Source organism: Oratosquilla oratoria, chromosome 37 (genome assembly GCF_046742065.1).
Source record: "Oratosquilla oratoria isolate Oo_2021 chromosome 37, ASM4674206v1, whole genome shotgun sequence".
Classification (NCBI taxonomy): Eukaryota; Metazoa; Arthropoda; class Malacostraca; order Stomatopoda; family Squillidae; genus Oratosquilla; species Oratosquilla oratoria.
Genome location: NC_134813.1, coordinates 40,129,474 through 40,156,905, shown reverse-complemented (window position 1 = coordinate 40,156,905; position 27,432 = coordinate 40,129,474). Strand labels below are relative to the sequence as shown.

Genomic DNA, 27,432 nt, shown 5'->3' with positions numbered 1-27,432 from the left:
TTTAAGTTTCTCCTATTTCATTTCAATTCTTACCTTACCTTTAAAACTTAAAATTAGTTAAAACCTTGTCTAGTTCATCACAGTCTTATTGGTCTCACTAAACCAAACAGTCTAGTGTCATGCAATACACAGATAATCATATCTTTAAAAAAATTATTATTCATTTATTGCATTTTCCTTTATTTTATTCACATATCTCTGTGTTACTTCACTTCCATATCACACGCTGGTGAAATATAAATAGATCACATAAAATATACCTGAACTACGGATATCTTTTTTAGATAAAGAATGGCGTTGACCTAAGAATAAATATAATTATAATAATCACTGACACTGATACTCTGTAACTCTAGTCTATTTGGCACTTTGAATTTTTTTTTACCTTAGACTTAGTCTTGCTTGCACACTGCAGATGAAACCAAAACAAGTTTCCTCATCTGGATCAGCTTTAAATACCTTGTGTAAATGGTGCAACATTCACATGACTTGCTAACCCAACATTCTCGAACCTCCCACGTCTATGCCGTTAGTTACCATCACCATGGTCTGACTATGCATTTCCAAGAAATGTCATGAGGTAATATCATGTAATGCTTGGCTTAACAACAAACAACATACACAGACTCATGAGGCCATGACACATGATTTTCTAATATTTGCACTTGTGCACATGACATTAATGTCGGTCTTCAAAAAAAATTTCCTGACGCTCACAAAAAAAAATCAAATAATAAGCACATAGTCATAGAATAGTTATAGTAAAACTACGAAACCTATAATGTTATTTTTTAGTGTACACAACATTTCTCCCAATATACAATTTGTACAAATAATACATATATATCTTCTTTCAATAAATGACCAGTAAACTTATCATGTATTATATACCGAGTTCCTCAGAATCCAACCAAACAAACTCTTCACAATACCGGTACTATTGCTCCTCAAAACAGCTGATTATAGTAAACATTCGGTAGGCTGTTTGTATCATGAAGTAGTGATACAAATTGGCAGTGGTATCTTATTGCACTTTACTTGACCTAAGCAAATATACTAGTATACATCCAGACAATTATATACATTCACATAACTTATATAAGTTAAAGTATACTGTGCATGGTTTCAGCATATGTTATTTTCAAAGTCTAGTAACGTTTAATCTGCAAAAGGAAAAGTGGTGATCTTAGTAAGGACAAAGTTAAAACTATTAAATGCGAAACATGAAAAATAATTAATGTGACTGTGAAGATAGAAAGAAAATAGTCATGCATTGACTGTTACACGCGGAAGTATGAAAACAAAACACTCAATTTGAGCAACAGTGAAATGTGTCTGTTAGTGGAAATCACCATTGCCAAAAAGACAATGTGATATGTTTGGTTTGACGATAAGATTCAGAAATATATTATGAGAAAGACTGATTAATTGGACATTAAATAACAAGACATGACTATAATAATCTAACAAGGAAAACAAAAATAAAACGAACTGGATAATTATGAATCTTAGGCCTGCATTTAGAATTAGCATAAACTGTCATAATGGGAAAATACAGAAACGTACAGGGAATAAAATCCTAGTTGAACAATCTTACAATAATTGAAATAGTTTTTAATATATGCAAGTCGTAGGCATTGCAAAAATGGCTTCTATAGGCCGGAACATAATGTTACCTAAATTAATCTCTGTCATACAGTGTTGTGATATAGTTCGGACAAGCCAGGGAAATGAAACTCACAATAACACTACGCATTTGGCTTTTAATTAACTCTAAACTTGTAACGGGAAAAGCCTAAGAGCTCAAGGGAACTTGAAGCTTGGAGAGGACTGTTGCATGGAGAGGAGTGCTGCTTGAAGAGCAGTACTGCTTGGAGAGGTGAGCTGCTTGAAGAGGAATACTGCTTGGAGAGGAAAGCTGCTTGTGTTGTGATAAGGTTCGGACAAGCCAGGGAAATGAAACTCACAATAACACTACGCATTCGCCTTTTAATTAACTCTAAATTCGTAAAGGGGAAACCTAAGAGCGAAGGAGAACTTGAAGCTGCCAGGTTCCTGTGGGTTCGCAGCTCCCTCTTGGCCATAGTTCTCGTTGCAATCGCCAAGATCTCTGTTCGGACCGGGAGGACACCAATTCCGCCTTCCATGTCTCCTGTGGCCGCTCTTCTAGCCACCCTGTCTGCCGCTTCATTCCCTTGGATGCCAATGTGTCCTGGCACCCGGCTGAGGACGACTGATCTCCTTTGCAGACAGAGGATCTTGAGCTGAAATAGCAGAGAGGTCATTAAGTGTTTATGGTCATTATGATAAGTTCTAGAGACTAAGTGTAATAGAGCTATACTATCCGTATGCACAGCTACATTACGCTGGTGGGTGTTGAGGGCATGGGTCAATGCTAGACCCACTGCAACACCCTCTGCTTGCGTCGAGCAACGAGTGCCCAACACCCTTACTCCCTGTTACACGTCCTTCGTGACGAACGCTGCACCTGCCACGTTGTGTTCGGCATCCACAGAGCCGTCTGTGAAATAGACGACACAGTATTCGGGGGCGACAGATCTCATCGAGCCCTCCTCGTCCGTCCGCAGGCGCGGCAGCGGCGTACCGCCTCGTGACGCCATTATACAGATTTTGGCCGGTGGATTCTCCCAGCGGGGAGATTGCACATAACCTTTCACCGGCACATCCCTCCTTTTCTGAATGATAAGGTCATGCAGGGGTAGGTCCCTTATACGGTGTGCAAACCTCGCTGACCACCTCTTCTGCGGGATCGTGCTGGAGGGCGTTGATTAGCCTTCGCCGCAGGAACAAGTTATGTTCCCTCTGAATGACTCTGATGGCAAAGGCTACCACCAGTCCTGAGATCCTCGCACTGAAAGGCAACAGTCCCGCTTCTTGCTGCATATTGGGGACCAGAGTCCAGTGCGGCGCGCCCAGTATTACGCGCAACGCCTGGTTTACTGCCTCCAAGCCAACCAACAGTGTTTCGGATAGACCAGCCAGAGCACTGCTGGCATAGTCTATCAGCGGTCGAATTGCGCTGACGTAGAATGTCCGGAGGACAGCGCTGTTGGCACCTGCTTCTCTGGTCGCCAAGGACCTCAAAACGTTAACCCGGCTGAGAGCTCTTCCCCGGATGTAGGCCACTTCGGTCTGGAGGGACAACCTGGAGTCAAGCCAGACGCCAAGGTACATGTGCGTGCTGACCCACTCTACCTCATGTCCCTGCAGCAGGAGTCTGTTCCTCGGTGTCACGCTAGTGCCAAAACACATGGTTTTAGTCTTTGGTGGCGAGATCTTGAGGCCAAGCTCTTCGCATTTTGAGGAAATGCGGTCGAGGCACTGTTGCGTCCTCCTGGCCTTGGTCCCTCTGCCTACTACCACCAGCGCGACATCGTCTGCGTAGAGGGGTGGCTATCAATTCCGCCATCAGCACGTTAAACAGGGTGGGACTAAGAACCCCACCCTGGGATGTACCATTTTCCAGGGGGTGATAGCGGGACTCCACTCCCTGTAGACGGACTCTGGCAGTTCTATTGGAGAGATAATCCGCTATCCACTGTAACAGTTTCCCCTGTACTCCTCTGGCAGCGAGACTGCCCAAAATTGCAGCGGGAGTGGCAAGCTCAAATGCCTTCTCTAAGTCGAAGAAGAAGATCATGACGTGACCTTGCTCCACATGGTTCAAGAACGTTGCGATGCACTGAGCCGTGCCCACCCCTTTGGTGAAGCCATGGATGTTCTCTGGTGGTGGTCCCAGTTTCCACAGGAGTCCTCGAAGAACCATCCTCTCCATGGTCTTCCCAAGCAACTCCTCAGGGAGATAGGACGGTATTTTCCGGGCTCCCTGGGCTTGGGGATAGGCACGATGTCGGCCTGCTTCCAGTTGGATGGAAGTCTTCCACAGGACCAACTACTGTTTAGCACCTGTAGGAGTGCTTGTTCACCAGCCACCTCACACGCCCAGGTGTGGAATCATGGAGTATGTCACCAGGTCGCTCCCCGGAGCAGTGTCGGAGGATCTCCTACGTGAGGCTTGTAGCTCATGGACGGTGGATGGCGTGTCCGTGTCACCCGGACAACCCATGGCGGCTTGTACCCTGGCCCTTCTTGGCTGGTGTAGCATAGCCTGCCTCTGCTGGAGCTCGACGGGTAGCGTGGCTGTGTGCGTGCGTCTGGCAAACTTTTGCGCCAGACTTTCTGCCTCGCACTGTGGTGCACGGGAGCGCGCCGAGGTGGAGTACGGCTGGTAGCTATGTGGAGTTTCCTCGACAGTTCCTTTAACGTGGTGGACTCGCTAAAGCTTTGGCACCATTCCAGCCACTTGTCGCGACGCACACGTCGAGCTGTCTCTTTGGCCTCTTCGACGGCACTCCGAATGTATGTTGGCCAGGTTGGCAGGGTTGTGGTGTCAGCGCAGGATCTTACGTAGGCGGTTGACCCTGTGGTTGGCATCCTTGATCTCCTGATTGTAGTACCAACCATCATAATGTCTTCTCCTGTTGAAGGCGGTCTTAGGAATGACCTCCTCTGCCACTGCATGAATAGCAGAGACCAGTGAGGCCTCCGCATCATCCAACTCACCCATGGCCAGAGCGTCGGTGGCGACCTCGTGAGCCACTCTGTCCCTGAACAACGGTCAACTGGCCTTGCGCGGGTTCCACCTTCCTGCTCTCTGGGCCATTGGAGGTGTCGGGGCTACGGTGAGCGACATGTCTATTCCAAAGTGATCACTCGTAGCCATGTCGTTGATGCTCCACGACATCCTACGCAGCAATGAGGAGACGAAGGAGAGATCGAGCCTCTCGTGCCGTACATGCGTCGGCGACCCGTCGTTCAGTAGGACCACACCCGGGTTGGTGTTCAAGATTTCTTCGACGTGTCGCCCGGACGAGTTTGCAGGTGACACGGAGTGAAGTATGGGGTGGAGCGAATTAAAATCCCCTGCAAGGATGTACTGCTCGTCCAATGTTATATACATGGACCTTTTCATGGGGGGAGTGCAGTTGAACTGCGAGTACCTCCACGTCTTCCCCACATTCTATTGGTGGGGCTACTCTTGAACATGGGATGGACGCATGGACAAGGGTCATACAACCTCTGCTTGTGTCCATTTGGGGTGACACGAACAAGTGGTATCCAGAGATCCTGATCTCTTCCTCTCCCACCAGGGTCTCCTGCAGGAAGATGACCTGCTTTTCCTCCTGCCTTATGATGGCTTGTAGAAGTGACTGTTTCGCTCTGAATCCGAGAATGTTCCATTGGAGGAAATGAACAGTTCGGGTGGTCGAGCGCACTGTCGGCAATCTATCCATGGTGCTTGTTGTCTTCTGAGGATTCCGCTGATGACGGCGGGCTTGACGGTGGAGAAGAGCCCTCACTACTAACGTCAGTGTCCATATCCATCCCTGCGTTTTCCATTGGTGCGTCAGGGAAGCCAGTCACAAATGCTGCGACACCTGCCTTAGAGAGGGCAACCTCTCGCCTCGTCCAATACCGCGAGACTCGGACTTGTCCTTAGGCAATGCAGTGTTAACCGCTGCTCCTGCGGCACTGCGATTTGCGATTTCCTAGATAAGACCACCCGCTTGCGCGGGAACGATTTTTGTGGGAGGGGAAGAAGGTCTGTAAGAAAATGAAAAAATAGTAGTGTATAAAAGAGGGCTTTTGCCACCGGGAGATTAGGGATATTTATTTCGCGGCGTCGTGGCTTTGGAGGTATGGGCAGGAGACTTGGGGTTGGAGACTGCGATTGATGTGTAACCGTGAGGTTACATGGAATATCTATTCTTCTTATCCTCATCCAACAAAGTTAGAAAATGAGTAGGAGGCTTAGTCTTAGGGAAAGATAGAGAAATTGGAAATAATTTTAGTGGTAGGTAAACTGAAATGAGAAGATGTAGTAGGAGAGAAAGAAATGAAAATAACTTCAGAAGAAGAAAAAGTTTATGTAGTTGTACGGCACTCTTGGTACCTCCTTGGTTCCCCTCCTTATAAAGGAGGCTGGTGAGGAACCCGGCGAACTTTCAGAGCTCCAGATTGGCCCGTTTAGTTTGGGCATGGACATCTTTGCAAACTATGCTTGGCAACTATAGCTAGCGGGTACATATGGCTAGGTCGAGTCGTATACCGACCGGTCTCCGGCGAGTTTTCCGAGCTCCTGATTGGTCAGTTTGCCTTGCGCACGGACGTCCTTGCTGACTACGCTTGCCAACTATGAGCAGTATATAAGCCTAGGTCGAGATGTGTTACGGCCAGGCTGCTATGGAAACTGGGCCAAATGCATGAGCATATACATGCTTACTGTAAGGGCACTGGCACAGCAAACAGTATAGCAACACTCCTCAATGCTGTCACTGGCACACCGTCCATCGTGGTCTTTTTGGATTTGGAAAAGGCGTTTGAGCTGGCCAGTCCACTTGTGATATTGGACACCCTTGCTCGCAAGGGTGTAAAAGGCAAGCTGCTTTCTTGGATTGATGACTATCTCAGTCACCGTTCTGCGAAAGTACGATTTCAGGGTCATATATCAGAGGCCAGAATGCTGGAGAATGGCACTCCACAGGGGGGGGGGGGTCCTCAGCTCCACTCTGTTCAATGTGCTCGTCTCCAACATTCTGGAACTACCTCTACCCAATGGATGCAAGGTTATCTCATATACAGATGACATCGCACTCATAATTACTGGGAAACGGCGGTGCTTCAGCAGGGCCCAGCGCTGCTTAAGCACTGTAGCGACGGAGTGTTGCAGGTTAGGGTTAAAGATCTCCCCTACAAAATCGAAGGCCATGGCATTAGGACTCTGGAAAGAAGGGGAGCACCTCACCATCCAGGACCTTAGGCTGGACTGGGTTCACCAGTTTCAGTACCTGGGGGTCTGGATTGATGGGAGGCTCACCTTTCAGAAGGAACTAACCTATCTCAAGGAGAGACTGAAGGCAAGAACCACAGTTATGAGAGCAATGACGGGGAAGGCACTTGGTGCCACGCATCAGGTCCTTCGCACATTCTATGTGCAAGCAGTCCGCAGTTTGGTGGACTACGCTGCCCCAGCTCTCATAAATGTGGCGACTGCCAAGCTTGAAGACCTGGAGCCTTGCCAAAATGCCGCAGCAAGGATTATCCTGGGAGCTCAACCTTGGACCAAGATTGTTAACCTCCAGATGGAGGCTTCATTGCCTTCATTAACATCACGGGTCAGAAGGCTGGAGGTCGACTTTCTTGCCAAGATAGTCCAGAGCCCCAGGATAACTGAGCTGAGTCAGAGCCTTGTGATAGCTCTGGGACGGGTGGATACTCTTATCCACTCCGGTACCTGGCTATCACAGGCGGCTGGGCTCCTGGACTCCTTCAGGCTCACCAGCGTTCTCCTTGAGAAGGGTAGGGACTCTCCACACCCAGAGTTCAAGCCCCCACCACCATGGCTGTCGATACCTGCAACCTTCGTTGTCACAAAGCTTCCCAGTAAGAAGAAGTTATGTGATCAGGAAAGAGTACGAGCGCAGGCCCTACAAGGCATCCGCGCACTGTCGGAACCTGGAATGGCGGTCTATTATACGGATGGCTCCGCAGACCACAACAGGCCCCGTAGTGCGGGGGCTGCCTTCGTGACGGATGGTTTGACCTTCGGCAGGAGAGTATCTGATCACGCGTCCACTCTCCAAGCTGAGGCCATAGCGGTCCAAGGAGCGTTAGAGCATGCTCTAATATCTCGAGCTGGTCCTGTGGTGATCCACACGGATTCACAGTCTCTGCTAGGCAGCTTAGAAACGACATAACCCAGCGACAATGTACGCCTACTGACCTCCATCCTAGCACTCCTGCTGAAGCTACACCAGCAAGGCAGGAGTGTTACGCTCAACTGGGTGCCAAGCCATGTGGGCGTCCCAGGCAACGAGCTAGCCGATGCGGCAACAGAAGCGGCGCGCCAAAGACCCGAAGTCGATGTTGTCGTCCCTCTTAGCAGAAATCAGTTGCGCATACGCACCAGGGCTCCTAACCAGGTACAACGGTTCCTTCAGCACAGACTGGAGGCAGAGGTGTCAGAAAGGGCGAGGTGGTACAGGGCAGTCACAGACTACGAGCCCCTTGTACTTCCTCGCTCCACACCTAGAAAAGTGGAAACTCTGCTCTTCCGTCTGCGGTTGGAGGAACGTTGTTTCTGGCAAATAAAGACCAACTCCACGCCAGAAGAAAGAAGATGTCGCCATTGCCGCCACCCAGAAGCCACCCTTGACCACTACCTCAAGCATTGCCCCGCAACTGTTTTTCTGAGGAGAGGGCCTCCGACAACATCTGAGTGTCTTGTGCGCCACCTATGCAGCCACTTATGTCCGTACGAACTGCGTCGGCTGGTGGAGTGTCAGCCCCCCCTATAATTTTTTGTGCTTTGTATGTATACATCGTCAATGTCTGGAAGGTGTGAATTCACCGGGATGTGCATACGTATATGCATAGGTATGCACATCTAGTGAATGTATGAGTGGGCGTGGCTAAAACCACACGCACCCTTTTTTCACAATTTATTACACACTTGCGACACCTACAACTGTACACACTGAACATCTTAGGGAGGGTGCTTTCACCGGGATGTGCATGCATGTAACACACACGTGTGCACATCTTGTGAATGTATGAGTGTGTGTGGTTAAACCCACACATACTCATAAGTCAAATCACCCTCCAAACGGGCTCACATTAAAAGCCCGTGGGAGCTTCACTCCCAAATTTAACAGAACAGAACTGTGTCACGGCCAGTCTGGTTTAGATCAGCGGCGCGTCGCCACAATAGAAAACAATAACAGGTTAAAGGTATAGTGGAAATTATCCATTCCAAATAAGAATGAAAAATTCAATGACGTCTGATAAAACTGAGACAACCATGTGAACAGTATCAACATCAGGTAAACGTGCCAAGTTACATTATATAAACGGTATTCACGATCACGAACTGCTAATAACAGGTCTTGAAAAAGTTTCACTCATCGAACAGTCGCTGTATGATACAAATTTATACTAATGGCGCATGCTTTTCCAAAGATACTTGGTACCAACGACGTAGATACGCCTATCCAAAGGTGACCTACAATACTCAAACGCTTCTAGAATTCTAAAGCGAGTTTGTAATTCTTGACAAGTCATAGATCATCGTATCGTATACACGGCAGAGCTGTGTCATTAGCTTTCAGTCTTGGTCGGAGCAGTGAGGACTTATTTGGCATAGAAGCAACAATGCATTAAAAACAGTTGGATTATATACAAGAAAAAAGTGCTACTTTAGCGTGAGGTCTACCACATTATAGCGTGAGATCTACCTCCCGTTAGTACTATAGCGTGAGGTCTACCGCTGCATTATCCATCCCCATACATTTATTTCAGCGATAAACACATAATTTGTACATATCCTAGGAATGACGTAGACAGGTTAGGTTAGGTCACGTTTTTGATGGATTTAGGCAGGTCACATGTTTAATGGACAGGTGCGGGGGAGCGTCCCGGAGGAACGCGGGTCACGCGGTAGACCTTATTGTGCATCTCGGTAGGCGACATACTGTATGGCGGTAGACCTCACGCTACAGTAGCACCCAAGAAAATGAGAAGTGGGAAGTGAGAAACCCTTGTCAATTGTGGCAAGCATTTTTCAGGCCGATGTTAGGGTCGCCTCCCCGCCTGACCAGGGCTGTCAGGAACCAACGTAATAAACTAGCAGTGGGTACCGGGAATCGAACTCACGACCACCTCATGATTACGACACGGTATCCACTGGAAAGTCAGTGGGAATGTTGAGAAAATTATTCAACAGAAATAACTTTATGTTCGGTAATACACCATTTCATGAGAACACTAGATAATGTGTGGTCTTAATGCAGCATTTTATACTGTAAACAATAAATATTTACATTATATTTAATAGATCTATGAGCAACTGGAGGAAGTGGATAGTTTTAGATATTTGGGTGCAAATGTGGCAGGAAAGGGTGGAGTGAAGGTGGAGGTAGAATGTAGATTGAGAGAAGCGAGTAAATGCCTTGGTGGTTTAAAAAGTGTAATGAGGATTAGGAATCTGGGAATGGATGCTAAGAGGAGACTGTATGAAGGAGTGATTGTGCCAACAGCACTGTATGGAGCAGAAACATGGAACATGAGAGAGGAAGAGAGAGGGAACTTGAATGTGTTTGAGATTAGGTGTCTGAGAAGTATGATGGGGGTTACTAGGCTAGATAGAGTGAGAAATGAGGAGGTGAGGATAAGTACGGGGATGGAAAGGGAGTTGGGAGATAGGGTTGATGAAAGAGTATTAGGATGGTTTGGACACATGGAAAGAATGAGTGAAGACTAGTAAAGGAGGTATGGAAGGCAGATGTGGAGGGAGTGAACATGAGGGGACGTCCTAGGATGAGATGGATGGATGGGGTGAAGGGGGCTTTGGGGAAGAGGGGAATGTCGGTTGAGGAAGGACGGGAGAGGACAGAGGGCAGGGGTGAGTGGAGAGTGGTTGTGTATGGAGGGTGTTGTGATGCATGGGGTGGATTGGACGGGGGAATGTGGGTGAGGTAGTGTGTGTGAACAAAAATTTTTGACGCAGCCCGAAGGGATTTCTCCCCGTCCTCTCCTTTATATGGGGGGGGGGGGGCGGAGAGGGGGGTCGCCGATTTAATGAAGCGGCCTTGCTGTGGATGTGCTGTGTCCTGCGACACTGCTTCTGACCCAGGGCAGTGGACAGGGTGCAGGGATGACCCGTCATCTAGGAGGTGCTAAGATGGGAGGGAGGGTGGAGGGGTGTGGAGTGTTTTCGGGGATGAAATGGGTGGGAATGTTTTTGTGCCTTGTCCTTTTTGGCTAACCCCCTGGTAAGGGGGAAAAAAGTCTTGGTATATGTATGCATGTATGTATGATGTAAAAAAGCACTAACATAAAACACAACTGATATAATCGCAATCCAAACACTGATAAAGAAAACTTACAAGATCATAAATATTTTTATAATACCTATCATATACCCCGGGGGCTATGTAGCGTCATTCATTTGTATTGTGAAATTTCATTTGCCATATTTTTCAATTTTTTTGTATAGTAATATTTTATATATCATTGTATGTATTTAGTATATTGGCATTTTCTTACAATAATTTTTGTACTGTGATAGTTTGTCATTCGTTTGTAAATGATCTTTCGAATCTGATTCAAACCGTCACGTCAGCATAGATTTTTATTCCATTCCTGTCACTTCACTGTTAACACCTCACCAACTGACTACAGTGTTTGGGTGAATCCCTTTGTCATACTTGTGAAACATTGTATTATCATAGATTATTAACAGTGTATGTATTGTAATCAATACGCTCGTTGATTACTGGCTGATAGTTGATTACATTTTGTTTAGTATCATGTCTGTCTTTTACAGGCTACTTTGACCACCACTACTTGTAATATATCATGCACCTCACACCATCCGCGTATTATTGCTACAAACCAGTTTGTTATTCCACAGCTACATCCCTCAACTTCAATCTCTCAAATCACTTACGAACCACATGCTCACAGGTGACATGAACAGCCACCACCAAATTTGGCAAAATGGACAAACAGCAGGCCAAAGAGGAAATGAATTGCCAGAACAATTCCTCATTCTAAATATATTAAGCTATATGTGGAAGGGGGTAAGGATCCACAGGATATGGCAGGAGTAATATATTTCCTCTAACGTTTCGACGGATGTCTTCCTCAGAGATACTAAAGACAGATTTTATGGACAATACGTACCCCAGTACTGGCTCATCTTGCCGGCCGTCTGGGAAAGGACACGTTAGCCTAGCACGACCCGCAGCTAGATTGACTTTGGCCGCGCTGACTTGCAAAAGATCGTGAGCAACCAGCCAATCAGCGGGCTCCTTTCCTAGACGGCCGGCAACTTGAGTCAGTACTGGGTTATATATTGTCCATAAAATGTCTGTAGTTTCTCTGAGAAAGACATCCGTCGAAACTTAAGAGGAAATATATTACCCCTGCCTTATCCTGTGTCTACTTACCACCTTCTACTCATCTGTCTCTGCTTTCTACTACACATTAAGCTATAGGAACCACCTTATCAGGCAATCTTCTCAACTTAAAACCAACAAACAACATCACCCTACCTCTAAACACAAATTACACGAGGAACCATGCACGACCTTCCCTCGGACCATTTCCCAATCCGCTGTGACGACTTCAAACAGCGGATCAACTACCACTGAAGCAAACTTCCCACGTACCAGTTAAAGTATTTCTCTAAGCATAACAGAACATTCACGTGTGAAAAGTGCTCCAGTCTTTTATACATAACACGAGAAAGAATAGATCAAGCAGGCACTGGAGGGGATAAAAGAACAAAAAAGCGTTCGAGCTATGAATCCGGGGTGAAACAGCAAGACCAACAAGAACAACATGAGTATGTCCACTCAGAATCTGGGGAAGAAGTTTCCCAACCCCAGGCTACGAAGAATATTGAACAGCTCACAGAGGGATTTAAAACAGACGATAAAAAAAAAGACAATACGGAATGAATATTGACATAATTACCTCACAAAAAAGGCACTACGTATAATCTGCAATGTAGGTCGTTTAGAACATACAAATACATACATACATATACCAAGGCTTTTTCCCCCTTACCAGGGGGGTAGCCAAAAAGGACAAGGCACAAAAACATTCCCACCCATTTCATCCCCGAAAACACTCCACACCCCTCCACCCTCCCTCCCATCTTAGCACCTCCTAGATGACGGGTCATCCCTGCACCCTGTCCATTGCCCTGGGTCAGAAGCAGTGTCGCAGGACACAGCACATCCACAGCAAGGCCGCTTCATTAAATCGGCGACCCCCCCCCCATATAAAGGAGAGGACGGGGAGAAATCCCTTCGGGCTGCGTCAAAATTTTTGCTCACACACACTACCTCACCCCCCTTCCCCCGTCCAATCCACCTCATGCATCACAACATCATCCATATACAACCATTCTCCATTCACCCCTGTCTTCTGTCCTCTCCCGTCCTTCCTCAACCGACATTCCCCTCTTCCCCAAAGCCCCCTTCACCCCATCCATCCATCTCATCCTAGGACGTCCCCTCATGTTCACTCCCTCCACATCTGCCTTCCATACCTCCTTTACTAGTCTTTCTTCACTCATTCTTTCCATGTGTCCAAACCATCCTAATACTCTTTCATCAACCCTATCTCCCAACTCCCTTTCTATCCCCGTTCTTATCCTCACCTCCTCATTTCTCACTCTATCCAGCCTAGTAACCCCCATCATACTTCTCAGACACTTCATCTCAAAAAGGAGGTATAGTGATAGTGGACTGGTTGGTGAGGTTATTTAATGTTTGCTGGAGAGAAGGTAGAGTGCTGGAGGACTGGAGGAGTGCCTGTATAGTTCCACTTTACAAGGGAAAGGGGGACAAGTGTGAATGTAGTAGTTTCAGAGGGATTAGCTTGTTAAGTGTAGTTGGGAAGGCTTATGGGAGGATCTTGATTGAGAGGATTAGGAGAGGAACAGAGGGAGTAATTGGTGAGGAACAGTGTGGGTTTAGGACAGGTAGAGGTTGTGTGGATCAGATTTTTGTGGTAAGACAGATATGTGAGAAAGCTATAGGTAAGGGGAAGGATGTTTTCTGGGCCTTTATGGATCTGGAAAAGGCTTACGACAGGGTAGACAGAAAGGCACTGTGGGAGGTTATGCGGATATACGGGATAGGAGGAAAGCTTCTGGGAGCTGTTAAGAGTTTTTATGAGAGTAGTAGAGCTTGTGTCAGGATTAGAAATGGAGAGAGTGAGTGGTTTGAGGTAAAGGTGGGACTTCGTCAGGGATGCGTTATGTCACCCTGGCTGTTCAACTTATACATGGATGGGGTGGTGCGAGAGGTGAATGCAAGGGTAGTGGGTCAGGGATTGGAGATGGTTAAGGAAAATGGAGGAAAGTGGGAGGTGAGCCAGCTGTTGTTTGCGGACGACACTGCGCTTGTGGCAGGATCGGAGGAGGGATTGAGGAAGCTGGTGACAGAGTTTGGGAGAGTGTGTGATAGAAGAAAGCTGAAGATAAATGTGGGTAAAAGTAAGGTGATGAGATGTACAAGGGGTGGAAGTGGCAGTAATCTGGAAGTGAGCATTAAGGGAGAGCAACTGGAGGAAGTGGATAGTTTTAGATATTTGGGTGCAAATGTGGCAGGAAAGGGTGGAGTGAAGGTGGAGGTAGAATGTAGATTGAGAGAAGCGAGTAAATGCCTTGGTGGCTTAAAAAGTGTAATGAGGAATAGGAATCTGGGAATGGATGCTAAGAGGAGACTGTATGAAGGAGTGATTGTGCCAACAGCACTGTATGGAGCAGAAACATGGAACATGAGAGAGGAAGAGAGAAGAACATACAAATAATTTATTTAAAAAACTAAATCTACTGAAATTCATGGACTTAATAAAGTACAAAACTGCCATTGTTATGCACCAAATCTACAATAAACAAATGAATCAAAATATATTGAAATTTTACTCAACTTACGAAACTCGCTATCTAGTGGAGGTCCATTTGTAATTTCGCTTTTTTTGTTTGTTAAAATTGATTTAGCAACGGATTCTGGTCCAGAATATGATCAAGATGAGAAAAAAATAGGGTTCCATTTTTTCTTACAAATACATGTTTAATAGGTAGTATTTTGAAGAAATCCAAGATGGCCGCCGTAATACTCATAAAATAGACTTTTTCGTATATCTCTGCATGTAGACATGATATAAACATAAATAATATGTCTTTTTATATGTTTTCACACACAAGGAAGCCATTTCTGTGATTGATTTGACGAACAAATGCAAGGAAAATAAAAAAAAATTGTTCCGCACGAAATCTCATAGTTAATCTTACGTAGTCTAGTTAATGCTATGTTTATTTCCCGCTGTAGTACTCGTTATATAGATTTTTTTCTTTGCAAGTGAACATGATATAACCATGGCTAATTTGATTTTTCTTATGTCTTCAGGTAAGAGGCAGTTCATGAGCGTCTAGAAAAGAACACCTAGCCTACCTCCAAGATGAGTGATTCTACCAAGGAAGATTGAAAAATCTGTTGATTTTGGACTTTGCTTTATTTGCCAAACTACCATCGGACCAACTGATTATACCAATTTTGTGTTGAAGCCTCAACTTTCCTCTGTTGAGAAACTTGCTACTTGTGCTGAGCAACAATACAAATACGGGGAAACAAAGTTTGCGTCGCTGAATAGACGTCTGCAAGACTCTTCTGCTGAAGAATTGCTTGCGAAAGGTCTTCGATACCATAAAGTTTGCTACAAAGATGTTACTAATAAAATGCACATTGACCGAGCAAAAGCAAGGTTTGAGAAAGGAATAGCGTCAGGCAGTGCCACAGAAGTCCGACTGAAAAAGAGAGGACGGCCAACATCTACTGATCTGGGGGAAGGAGTGTCGATACCCAGGTGTACCCGAGAAGAATCTTTTGACAAACAGATGTATCATATGTCAGGAAGACACAATCAGTGAATTGCACAATGTCTCTACCAAAAAGGGACTCCAACTCAAAAATATTGGCCAAAATACAAACAATGAGAATCTCAAAGTGAGACTGAACAGTGTAATTAGTTCACCAGACTTATTACAAGCAATAGCTGAAGACATGAAATATCACCTTCCATGCTTAGTTAAGGCAAAACGTGTTATCGCTAGGACAGAAAAACGAGGAGAATCAACCAAAGTCAACTTTCGTCAGGTGCTATCAGATCTTGAAATTCTTGATATTGTAGAGACTGCCTTCAATGACACTACAGAAATGCTGTGCTCAATATGAATGAAATTCAGGAAACCTATGTCAACCTACTTAAGGAGCATGACTTACCCCTCTTGGAGAACCACAATTATAAGCCTTACCTGAAGCAACTGATTCTACAGAACATTGCTGATGTTCACTTCAGCCAGCCCCATAACAGAACCAAGCCAGAACAGGTTCTTTCTACAAAGCTTAAAGATGAAGCAATATCAAGCACAATTACAGCAGACAACCTCAAAAACGACTTAAAGGTACTTTTGCAAGCGGCAAAAATATTGAGGAGGGACATCGCATCTTCTCCAACATGGAAGTTTAATGGAACCTTTGCTGATTACAAGCCGCCCCCATGCTCAGCATCTTCTGTAAGCACGCAGTTGGGGGAACAAGGGACGTTGGAGATAACACCAGGGAGGAATCCATTGATGTGGGTGCATCGTTGCTTGCACAACACTTTGTCAGTTCTTATAAATCTAATCGACAGCTATCGTATGAATCAAAAAGCAAGGATGGAACATTCAAACAACGATCTGAAACTCCACTCACTGTTGGCTTAGCTCTCGACGTACACAATAATACAAGATCCAAAGTGCTTCTAGAGACACTTGCTCATTTGGACCTCGCTATCTCCTACCAAAAGGTCATGGAAATTCACGGGAAGTGACATGTCCGGTAGGTTTGCTGATAGGAGCAAGGATTGGTGTTTCAAGGCCTTCTTGGGGTGTGATAGCAAGATATTGGATGCTCTGGAGTCTTTGGGACAAGCAGATCCATCACCACAAGTGTATTCTCAGCTGGAACGCTTTGTTTGTCTGCTGTACAAGTCTAATAATTCTTTCCTTAAAGGGAGAGCAATTCCTCATAAGCTTTGCTTCACGCTCTCCCTTTTCAACAGGCAATTTTGTATATATGTATGTATAAATTGTATTTTACTTTGTTGAATAAACCTTAACCAATTAACTAACATTACAACCCAAAAGACTATAAACTAACCGAGCAAGTGGGTCTGCCCCACATCTATCATAACTCTTTCTTCCATTTCACTCTTTCCTTCCACTAAACCCCCAAACCCCCCTTCCCTCCCTCTCCCCCATCTTATCTATCCTGCCCTCTAACTAAAAACCGCTAGACCTTCCAACACTGGCATCCTTCTTTGGCACGTGATTATAGGACTACACAGGGTAAGGCAAAAGTCGCTATACATAGGAAAAATATTTTTCAATTTTACTATCTTAACCTATTCATTTTAGCTTATTTTAGGCACTGTATAAAAATAATGGTAACCATATAGAGTCTGTTAAGTAAATGCACTTCAAGTTGATTCTTATTAAAAACAATAATTTTCCTATATATAACGACTTTTGCCTTACCCTGTAGAGTACGAGACTAACCCAGTCCTTCGATTCACTCTTCGTTCTTACTTTTCACATTTATATTCAACTTGAGGCCGCTTTCGACGCGGCTATCAATTACATCTGTAAAACGATAAAATGCATAGATAATTCACTCACTAGTCACTACCACTGTTTTACCTACCCTACCCCTGTGGTATTCCCTCCTGCGTTAATTTTTGTTTTAAGAGGTAGATAATTTTATGGATGGGGTGATTGGTGGTAATTGACATGGAACTGCCTAGCGTAAGCTTTATGGTATCTTGCAGTCTCCTTCATTTTTATGTTCTTTGATTTATTTTGGCGTGTTTATTATGGAAAACGATAATTTCTAGAATACTACACAACAATTCATATACAAAAACCTAACAACACTTCACGAAACAAGCACGAACTTGAGAAACGTAGACCTCAGAATCAAGAAATAATAGACAAAGGTAACAATGACTTCAGACAGTGAGAATGTTAACATTGTGGACGACGAAGATAACATTCCAGATCGTGAAACATGTCAGGTAAGTTATAAAAGCTGTCATCGTTTCTAAAACCCCGTAACTCGTGAGCAATCAGCCCTGAACAGGTCGGGAACGAACCTGTGGGAACTTTGTTTACTAACTTGGTTTACTTGGAGAAGTTCCGAGGTCATTCCTCACAGCCATAGTGATCTACCGCTGCTGCCAGTTCTGCTGTCCCTCTTCACAATGGCCAGTTGGTCTGTTATTGTGTTTGATTACAACCTACTGATGGTGGTGTAGCCTGGCACTGACTGACTCACTGTGCAGACTTCACTTGAACTGGTTACATTTTATTGACTTTAATGATAGCTATTGTGATCTGAATGGTCTTGATTTTTTATTCAATCATAAAATTTGATCCTTATTTAATATAATTTGATGTAATTTATTAGGTGAGTGAAACAATAAAAAACTGCGAAGCAAGTCTGCGGAAATAAAACCAATTTGATTGTGCATGTACATGCAAATTCGCATGAGAAGAAGGTATATCTGTACAAGAGGTAGTAAGGAAATAAGTAGTCTTATCATGATCCATACCTCTGAGAGTTTTTAGCCAGCTATAACATATTCCTATGCATTAGTCATACTCAGTACTGTGTATTGAATGGGGCTATTGAGGGTGCAGTCACTATATACTTAGATACTGAGAGTGTTCCAGTAATCAACTTTATTTTACTTGGAGATGTCTAGAAGACCTCTTCACAGCCACGGTGATCTGCCTCTGTAACTGTTACTATTCTTGGCGTCCAATTCCTTTAAGGCCACTTGGTCTGGTATGGTGTTTGTTGACTGCCATTCGTCAGTGTAGCCTGGTACAGGTGGTTCATCAAAGAAGCTAAAGTAATTTTTATGCAGTTAAGATGGGAAATGGGCCTACCAAAGCACTGGTAATGGATAAAAGCACTTTTAATCGGTGTCAAAGGACCTATATGATGAAAACAAAGAATTATGTTTGGTACTTGTTACTTGTGGTTCTTTATCTGGTCCCACTCCACCAATGGTGCTCTGCAAGACCCTCACATCAATCAAGATCTACTTCAACTTCAATCTGTATTCCTCTCTGATGGTGAGGTCTCCATATCTGAACATTAGTAACATCTCGAGTTTATCTTTGAAACCTTGGATGCTGACGATATGTCATAGATCAAGTGGAAGACGATTATAAAATCTTGAGAAGGCTGACTTAAATGAGTGAATACCAACATATGATACAATTTGGGGTTCAAATAGGGTCAGACTTGAGTCAACTCAGTTGGTGTTTACGCCTTGCTTAGTAGGGTGGACCGCTTCCAAGGGACTCCTTAAGTATGATGGTTTTTCCAATTTGTAGAACTTGATGAGTCATCACATATATTTTATACTTAATTCTAGCTTTTATGGGCAGCCAGCACAAATTAATTAATCCCATCACGACGAAAGAGGATTAATCTTGCAGCTCTATTCAAAACCTACATGCACCGAGAATGGGGAAACGAGGAGGTGGGGTTGGACTATTTCTTACTAATTCATTTACTAAAATTAAGTTATATCCTACCCAGGAAACAAACAGTTATGAACTACTTGGAGTTGGATGTGAAATCATGAATAGAAAATGCATGTTCGTAGTGGTGTACAGACCTCCAAATTTGGGTATTAATGATTTTTTGGAGGAGTTTGGTGCGTATCTGGAAACATTAGACATGGTGACTATGAACACTTTCATTTGTGGAGACTTTAATATGTGGATGGATGATATAAATGGGAGAGGAGTGATAGACTATTAATTTAATACATACATACATATACCAAGGCTTTTTCCCCCTTACAAAGGGGGTAGCCAAAAAGAAAAAGGCATAAAATCATTCCCACCCATTCCATCCCTGAATACACTCCACACCCCTCCACCCTCCCTCTTATCTTAGCACCTCCTGAATGACGGGTCATCCCTGCACCTTGTCCACTGCCCTGGGTCAGAAGCAGTGTCGCAAGACACAGCACATCCACAGCAAAGCCGCTTCATTAAATCGGGGACCCCTCCTCTCCGTCCCCCCATTGCATAAAATGAGAGGACGGGGAGAAATCCCTTCGGGCTGCGTCAAATTTTGCTCACACATACTACCTCACCCCCCATCCACCCGCCCATTCCACCTCATGTTATCACAACATCATCCATATACAACCATTCTCCATTCACCCCTGTCTTCTGTCCTCTCCCGTCCTTCCTCAACAGACATTCCCTCTTCCCCAAAGCCCCCTTCACCCCATCCATCCACCTCATCCTAGGACGTCCCCTCATGTTCACTCCCTCCACATCTGCCTTCCACACCTCTTTTACTAGTCTTTCTTCACTCATTCTTTCCATGTGTCCAAACCATCCTAATATTCTTTCATCAACCCTATCTCCCAGCTCCTTTTCCACCCCTGTTCTCCTCCTCACCTCCTCATTTCTCACTCTATCTAGCTTAGTAACCCCCATCATACTTCTCAGACACTTCATCTCAAACACATTCAAACTCCTTCTCTCTTCTTCTCTTTATGTTCCATGTTTCTGCCCCATGCAGTGCTGTTGGCACAATCACTCCTTCATACAGTCTCCTCTTAGCATCCATTCCCAAATGTCTATTCCTCATTACACTCTTTAATCCACCAAGGCATTTACTCGCTTCTCTCAATCTACATTCTACCTCCACTTTCACTCCACCTTTCCCTGCCACATTTGCACCCAAATATCTAAAACTATCCACTTCCTCCAGTTGCTCTCCCTTAATGCTCACTTCCAGTCTACTGCCACTTTCACCCCTTGTACATCTCATCACCTTACTTTTACCCACATTTATCTTTAGCTTTCTTCTATCACATACTCTCCCAAACTCTGCCACCAACTTCCTCAATCCCTCCTCCGATCCTGCCACAAGCGCAGTGTCGTCCACAAACAACAGCTGGCTTACCTCCCACTTTTCTCCATTTTCTTTAACTATCTCCAATCCCTTGCCCACTACCCTTGCATTTACCTCTCGCACCACCCCATCCATGTATAAGTTGAACAGCCAGGGCGACATAACGCATCCTTGACGAAGTCCCACCTTTACCTCGAACCACTCACTCTCTCCATTCCCAATCCTGACACAAGCTCTACTATTCTCATAAAAACTCTTGACAGCTCCCAGAAGCTTTCCTCCTATACCGTATATTTGCATAACCTCCCACAGTGCCTTCCTGTCTACCTTATCATAAGCCTTTTCCAGATCCATAAAAGCCCAAAAAACATCCTTCCCCTTTCCTATAGCTTTCTCACATATCTGTCTTACCACAAAGATCTGATCTACACAACCTCTACCTGTCCTAAATCCACACTGTTCCTCACCAATTACTCCTTCTGTTCCTCTCCTAATCCTCTCAACCAAGATCCTCCCATAAGCCTTCCCAACTACACTCAACAAGCTAATCCCTCTGAAACTACTACATTCACACTTGTCCCCTTTTCCCTTGTAAAGAGGAACTATACAGGCACTCCTCCAGTCCTCCAGCACTCTACCCTCTCTCCAACAAACATTAAATAACCTCACCAACCAGTCCACCATCACTGTACCTCCCTTTTTCAGACATTCCGCATGACATCCATCCAGACCAGGTGCCTTACCTGCTTTCATCATCTTAACAACTGCCTTCACCTCATCCTTCCTTATTTCTCCTCCATTCTCCTCATTCATCACTCTCATTTTCTTCGCACTTCCCACTGCAGCAATCTTTCCTTCCCTATCCTCCTTCACATTTAGCAACTCCCTAAAATATTCTGCCCATCTTCCCTTTACTGTCTTCTCTTCCATTATCATCTCTCCATCTGCACCTTTTACCTTTTCTTCTCTACTTGATTCGCCTCCTCTTCCTCTCTTAATTTCTTTCCAAAACATCTTTTTATTACTTTCAAAATTTTCTGTCAAACTCTTACCCCATTTCACATCTACTCTCCTCTTTGCAACCTTTACCTTTTGCTTTACTTCTCTTTTCTTTTCTTTGTACCTCTCATATGACTCCCTCGTCCTATTTTGTAACCAATCTGTGAAAGCTCGCTTCTTCTCTTCTACAACCTTTTTTGTTTCCTCATCCCACCAATCACTACCCTTTCTTCTATTTCCCCCTGTCCTTCTTGTTCCACACACCATCCTTACACACTTTATGACTCCCTCCTTGAACCATCCCCATTCCTCCTCCACACCCAGCTCTACTCTACCCTTTACTCCCTCCCACTCCTTCAGTTTCTTTCCGTACTTCTTCTCCTTTTCCTTCTCATTCAAAGAGTTCACTCTAAGAACCTCCCTACCTTTTGTCATTTTCCTCTTCCTCCATCTATCCTCCACTTTCAACTTACCTTCCACCAAAAAATGATCTGATATTCCCCCACCCTCTCCCCTTAGCACATGTACATCCTTAACTCTTCCTATCATAATCCTATTTACCACTACATAATCCATTAGCGCTCTATCTACCATCCTTCCCTCCACCACCCTCTCCCATGTGTACTTATGCTTGACTTTCTTCCAAAACACTGTATTTGCTATCATCAACTCTTTCTAGACACATTTCCACCATCAACTCTCCACTACGATTCTTTCCTGGAACTCCACATTTCCCAACCACTCCATCGATTGGACCATTTCCCACCCTAGCATTAAGATCTCCCAGTACTATCACATTGACATTTCTTCCCAAATCCTCTATGCACTCATTTAGATCTATCCAAAAGGCCTCCCTTTCTTCTACACTCTTCTCACTACCAGGCCCATATGCACTTACAAAGACCCACATCTCCTTCCTCAGTTTCACCTTCATCCACATTATCCTTGAGGAAACCTCCTTCCACTCCACTACCTGTTTACCTATCTCTTCACTTACTAGAATAGCCACCCCTTCCCTCCCTCGCCCTTTCTTCACTCCTGATAACCTCCCACTTATACTCCCAAATTTACACTCACCCTTCCCTTTCAACTTAGTTTCACTCAAAGCCAACACATCCATCTTTCTTCTCACAAACATACTACCTATCTCTTCCCTTTTACTCTCATCTGTACCACATCCACGCACATTAAAAGACCCAAACCTTAGGGTGCTGGTCCGAGGCTTTCCAGCCCCTCTTATGCCTTCTTTTTTTTTTCCCCCTTTAGGAATGTCCCCTGTGCGGCTACAAGGAGAAGGATGCCTAGTCCCAATCCCCGTCCCTTTCTTCTCGCCTCTTACGATCCAAGTGGGAATACTTGGTGGCAGTATTCTTTTCCCCCATCACAGAAAAGGAATACTCAGAGAAATGGTACAGGACAGCAACAAGGGGTTGGAGGACAGCATAACGGAGGGACAGTCGTAGTATAAAAGTGTCATCATTTCTCTATGAACAGAGTTTTTCCTCTATCATAGACAAAATGATGTGTGGCTCTGGTCTGTAGGGGCGCCCCATATAGACCCTAATTTAATGGACTCATTTAATTTAACAAACAAGTTAAACAAATCAACTTCAGTCAGTGGCCACATGTTGGATTTGGTGTTTTGTGAGAAGGACAGAGACCTAATTCATAAACTTGATGTTGAAGAGATATGTCGTTTATCACCTATACATAAATTAATTACTTTTGCTATCCCCTTTAATACGGCGACGAGACAAACGAAGAAAATTAAAATCAGACTAAAAAAAAGATTTGAAGCCCGATCATTTTGTGACCTCAGTGATCCAAATACTATCAGATAAAAAACATAATCAATGTGAACATGAGATGGATAAGGAAATTGTGGACTGTGTTACATGTTTTTTCGAACTTTACAATAGAAGTGTGAGTGAGGAGTACAATAAGGTGTGCCCTATTATTGAAAATGAAATTAAACCTAGAGACAATGCACCTTGGTTTAACCTCTTCACTCCGGGGCACATCACACATCTGGCAGCATTAGCTGCCCGATGTGCGATGTTGCGTCGTAAAAATCTCATTATAAAAAATAAAGTCAGTGCTCAATCGTTCGTTCTCTTTCACCCGTGTATTTTGATAACCATAGAAAATTGATGAAGCCAGTTTAGAGAGAATGGAAATTACGTAGGTACGACTACAATAAATATAATCAAGATGCCAATGTCGGCATCATCGAGTACCCACTTGCTCCTCATGCCGCCTATGTAGGCGTCACCGTATGGAAGTGGTTAACGGTGAAATTTCTCGAGCCAAGAAAGACAAAATTAAAAAGGAAAGACTGTAGCATAGGCATAAGAGTGAACAGACTAGAAATGATTATAAAATTGCAAGAAACCATGAGAGAAGGCTGATCATAGAAATGAAACGTAACTTTTATAGGTCTAAGACTATTGAAGCACAAAATGACATTCATAAGTTATATACAATATTAGATAATCTCACTGGTACAAAAAAGAAAGTAAAATTACCAGAGGGTTATACAGACAGTGCCCTTGCAGATAAATTCGTAGAATTCTTTGACAATAAGGTGAAAAATATAGTGGCAAATTTTCAGGATGATACAAACGAGTCACTACCCGTGACTAGAGACATAAATGAACCAAGACTGCTATCTTTTAGACCAGTAAATCTGGGTGTGGTGAAATCCATAATGCGTAGAGCACGGTCGACATATTGTAGCAATGGTCCCATCCCGGTTTGTGACATCGAGTGTAGTGAGAATTTTGAAGACTTTGTAAGTGTTATCAAAGATTTAGTTAATCTTAGCATTGAAAAAAATACTTGTCCATCATCTGAGAAAAGAGCGATTGTTAAGCCGATAGTGAAAGGTAGTCTTGATAGCCAATCCTTAAATTCGTACCGGCCCGTCTCAAATCTGACATTCCTGTCTAAAATTATTGAAAATGTTATCCTCGAACAACTGAACACTCACCTTGAATTAGTACATGCTCTTCCTGAGAGTCAATCTACCTACCGTAAACTACATTCTAAGGAAACAGCGCTGTGTTCAGTAGTAAATGATATGCGAATGTTAATGGATGAAGGAAAATGTAGTGTGTTGATTCTACTTGATCTTAGTGCTGCTTTTGATACAGTGGTCCATTCTATATTACTGCAAGACTGTAGGAACATAGGTAAAGAAGGGAGGGCACTGAGGTACTTCGAAAGTTTCCTTGAGAACAGAACATACCAAGTACAAGTTGGTGAATCGCTTTCAAGCCCAAAGGAGCTAGTGAGAGGGGTTCTGCAGGGAAGTGTCCCCGGTCCAATTTTGTTTTGCATATATACTAGAGGGCTCTCTGATCTATTGAATAGACATGGGGTCAGTTTTAAACTATATGCGGATGATACACAATTCTATATGGCAGTGAACAATGTGCATAACATAGAGACAGTGCTGAATGACTTACTGTATGACATTAGAAACTGGATGAAACTCAAACAACTAAAACTTAATGAAAACAAGACAGAGTGCCTGATAGTTGGGAAAGAAATTTATTTGGTAAGGCTAAACATTCCAAGGTTGCACATAAATGGTGTCTCGATGACTGTGGGAGACAATATTAAGAATCTGGGAGTGATCATGGACAGAAATGTAAATCTCGCGAGTCAGGTGCATCATGTGGTTGGAGTGGCTAGTTATCACCTGAGAAACATAACCTTTGTAAGGAAATATCTGGATAAAGAAACTGTCAAAATGCTTGTTCATAACTACGTGATAAGTAGGCTTGATTATTGCAACTCGCTGTATTATGGACTTCCTAACCACTTATTGAGGAAACTACAATTAGTTATGAACAGAGCTGCGAGGATGATAGTGGGTTTAAAGAGGCGTGAGAGAATAACTCCTGTACTGATAAGCTTACATTGGTTGCCTATTAAGGCGAGGATCATTTATAAAATATGCGCACTAGTATATCAAGTGATTAAATTTGGAAAACCAGTCTACCTCAAAGAATTGCTTAGTGACTTCAGTACAACTTCCGACTTGATGTTAAGGCATAATGTTCAATTGGACAGGCTAAATGAGCCAAGATTCAACACCGAAATGGGTCGTAAAGCCTTTGTGAATAGTGCTCCAAGGTTATATGATAAATTACCCGAACGCATAAGGATATCCAAGAACTACATAACCTTCAAGAAGGAACTAAAGGCATATTTGTTCACTGAGTGCTATGACACGAACAGCATGTCAATGAGGACGGATTTTGGTTGCTAGTATAATCGTTTTCAGCTGAGCAGAGTGTCATGCAAGACGGAGCTCAGCATCGAATTGTCACATCAAGTATCAAGTAAGTAAGTATAAGTCGAATATTTGGTAGATTACAGTATATTACAATAATCAAGTTAAGTAACAACACAGTTAAGTACAACATTTTTCAGAGAACTAACATCAATATATTTCTTGATAAATGCAATATTTCTTAAATTGTAACCAGGAATTCTAACCACATTATTTATTTGATCATGGAAAGACAAATTGCTATCAGTTATAATACCCAAATCATACTTTCTGAGTAGCATCAACTGAAAAGATTAACAACCATATTTGTATCACTTAAATTACTAATTTTAGCTTTACTTCCAATAATCATGTATTCCATTCTCCTTTCATTTAATTTTAACTGTCAAAGTGCCATCCAATCCCCAACAGATAAAATACTATTCAATACAACAGCTGTATCATTAATATTATATATTGAAAAATAAAAATGTCACCAGCTAACAGTTTAACCTTTACTCCAAATCTCTCTAAGACTCTTGATAAACCCATTGTATATATATACTAAACAAAACACTAAAACACTCCCCTGGGGTACTGTACATCTCTGTGTAAAGTTTCAAATGATGAAAAGGAGTCACCAATTTGTACACAATATTTTCTATCCATTAAGTAGTTTTTCAAATATATCCAAGCATCATTACAATTCCGATAGATTTCAAATCATGTAAAAGAACTTCATGGACCACAGTATCAAAAGCAGCACTAACATCTAGCAAAACTAAAACTGCACATTTACTCTCATCTAAAATTTCAAGTAGATCATTCATAACCCAGCAGACTGCAGTTTTTAGACCTTATTACAAAGGACCCATGGTTCTATTCCATTATCACACAAACACATCTTTCACCTCTTTCTTTTGTGGATTTGAAAGATTTATTTTGATAAGTCTCCAGAAGGACACACCTAAGTGTTATATATATATATATACATATATATATATATATGATATATGTATATATATAATATATATGTATATATATATATATATATATATATATATATATATATATATACATGTGTATATATATACATGTGTATATATATACATGTGTATATATATATATATATATATATATATATATATATATATATACACACACACACACACACACACAGTACTACCTCTCATTAACGGACTAAAAGGGGGGTAACGGTGTCCGTTGATGTGAATAATCCATTGATTTAGAGTGGTTTTTGGGTGGCATAGTGATTGCACAGCACCAAACAACACCAAAAGCACCGCAAACACAGCTGATTAACGTCCGTTGATGAGAGGTAGTACTGTATATATATATGTATATATATATATATATGGGATATGCATTTAGCATCTGTAGAGGTCATCAGACTAGTCTAGACCAATTTACTAGACTTCCATTAGTTTGTCATTGACAACAAACAAAAACAAATATGGCTTCTTGAATCTCGCCAACATCTGAACAAACAGAAGTCTGATAATTTAGTCTAGTCTAACCTAACCTCCTATGGGGTATGCATTTAGC

At 43.3% G+C, this 27,432-nt stretch overlaps 3 protein-coding genes across 6 annotated transcripts in view; 1 reads left to right on the top strand and 2 right to left on the bottom strand.

The window, feature by feature from the left end:
- The window catches only part of LOC143019680 (ATP-binding cassette sub-family B member 6-like), a 38,567-nt gene extending 37,485 nt beyond the window's left edge, over nt 1-1,082 (bottom strand). The window contains exon 1 of one of the 4 annotated variants that reach the window (XM_076175618.1): nt 933-1,082. The gene's annotated coding sequence lies outside the window, so the exon portion shown is untranslated. Of the gene's footprint in view, nt 1-385; nt 583-891 lie in introns of those variants that run through there. The other 3 variants (XM_076175617.1, XM_076175619.1, XM_076175615.1) reach the window with 3 other exon arrangements.
- Nucleotides 1,083-1,730: 648 nt separating this feature from the next.
- On the bottom strand, nt 1,731-18,775 carry LOC143019678 (uncharacterized). The gene is made up of 2 exons (XM_076175614.1): nt 17,814-18,775; nt 1,731-2,264 (listed from the first exon to the last, which is right to left on the bottom strand). The coding sequence occupies exons 1-2, from the start codon at nt 17,841-17,843 to the stop codon at nt 1,764-1,766; spliced, it is 531 nt and encodes a 176-aa protein (XP_076031729.1). The 5' UTR covers nt 17,844-18,775; the 3' UTR covers nt 1,731-1,763.
- Nucleotides 17,411-27,432, top strand: part of LOC143019676 (tyrosyl-DNA phosphodiesterase 2-like) — a 30,400-nt gene continuing 20,378 nt past the window's right edge. The window contains exon 1 of the mRNA XM_076175611.1: nt 17,411-17,712. Within this exon, the coding sequence (XP_076031726.1) occupies nt 17,641-17,712 (72 nt within the window). The 5' untranslated portion in view covers nt 17,411-17,640. The remainder of the gene's footprint in view (nt 17,713-27,432) is intronic.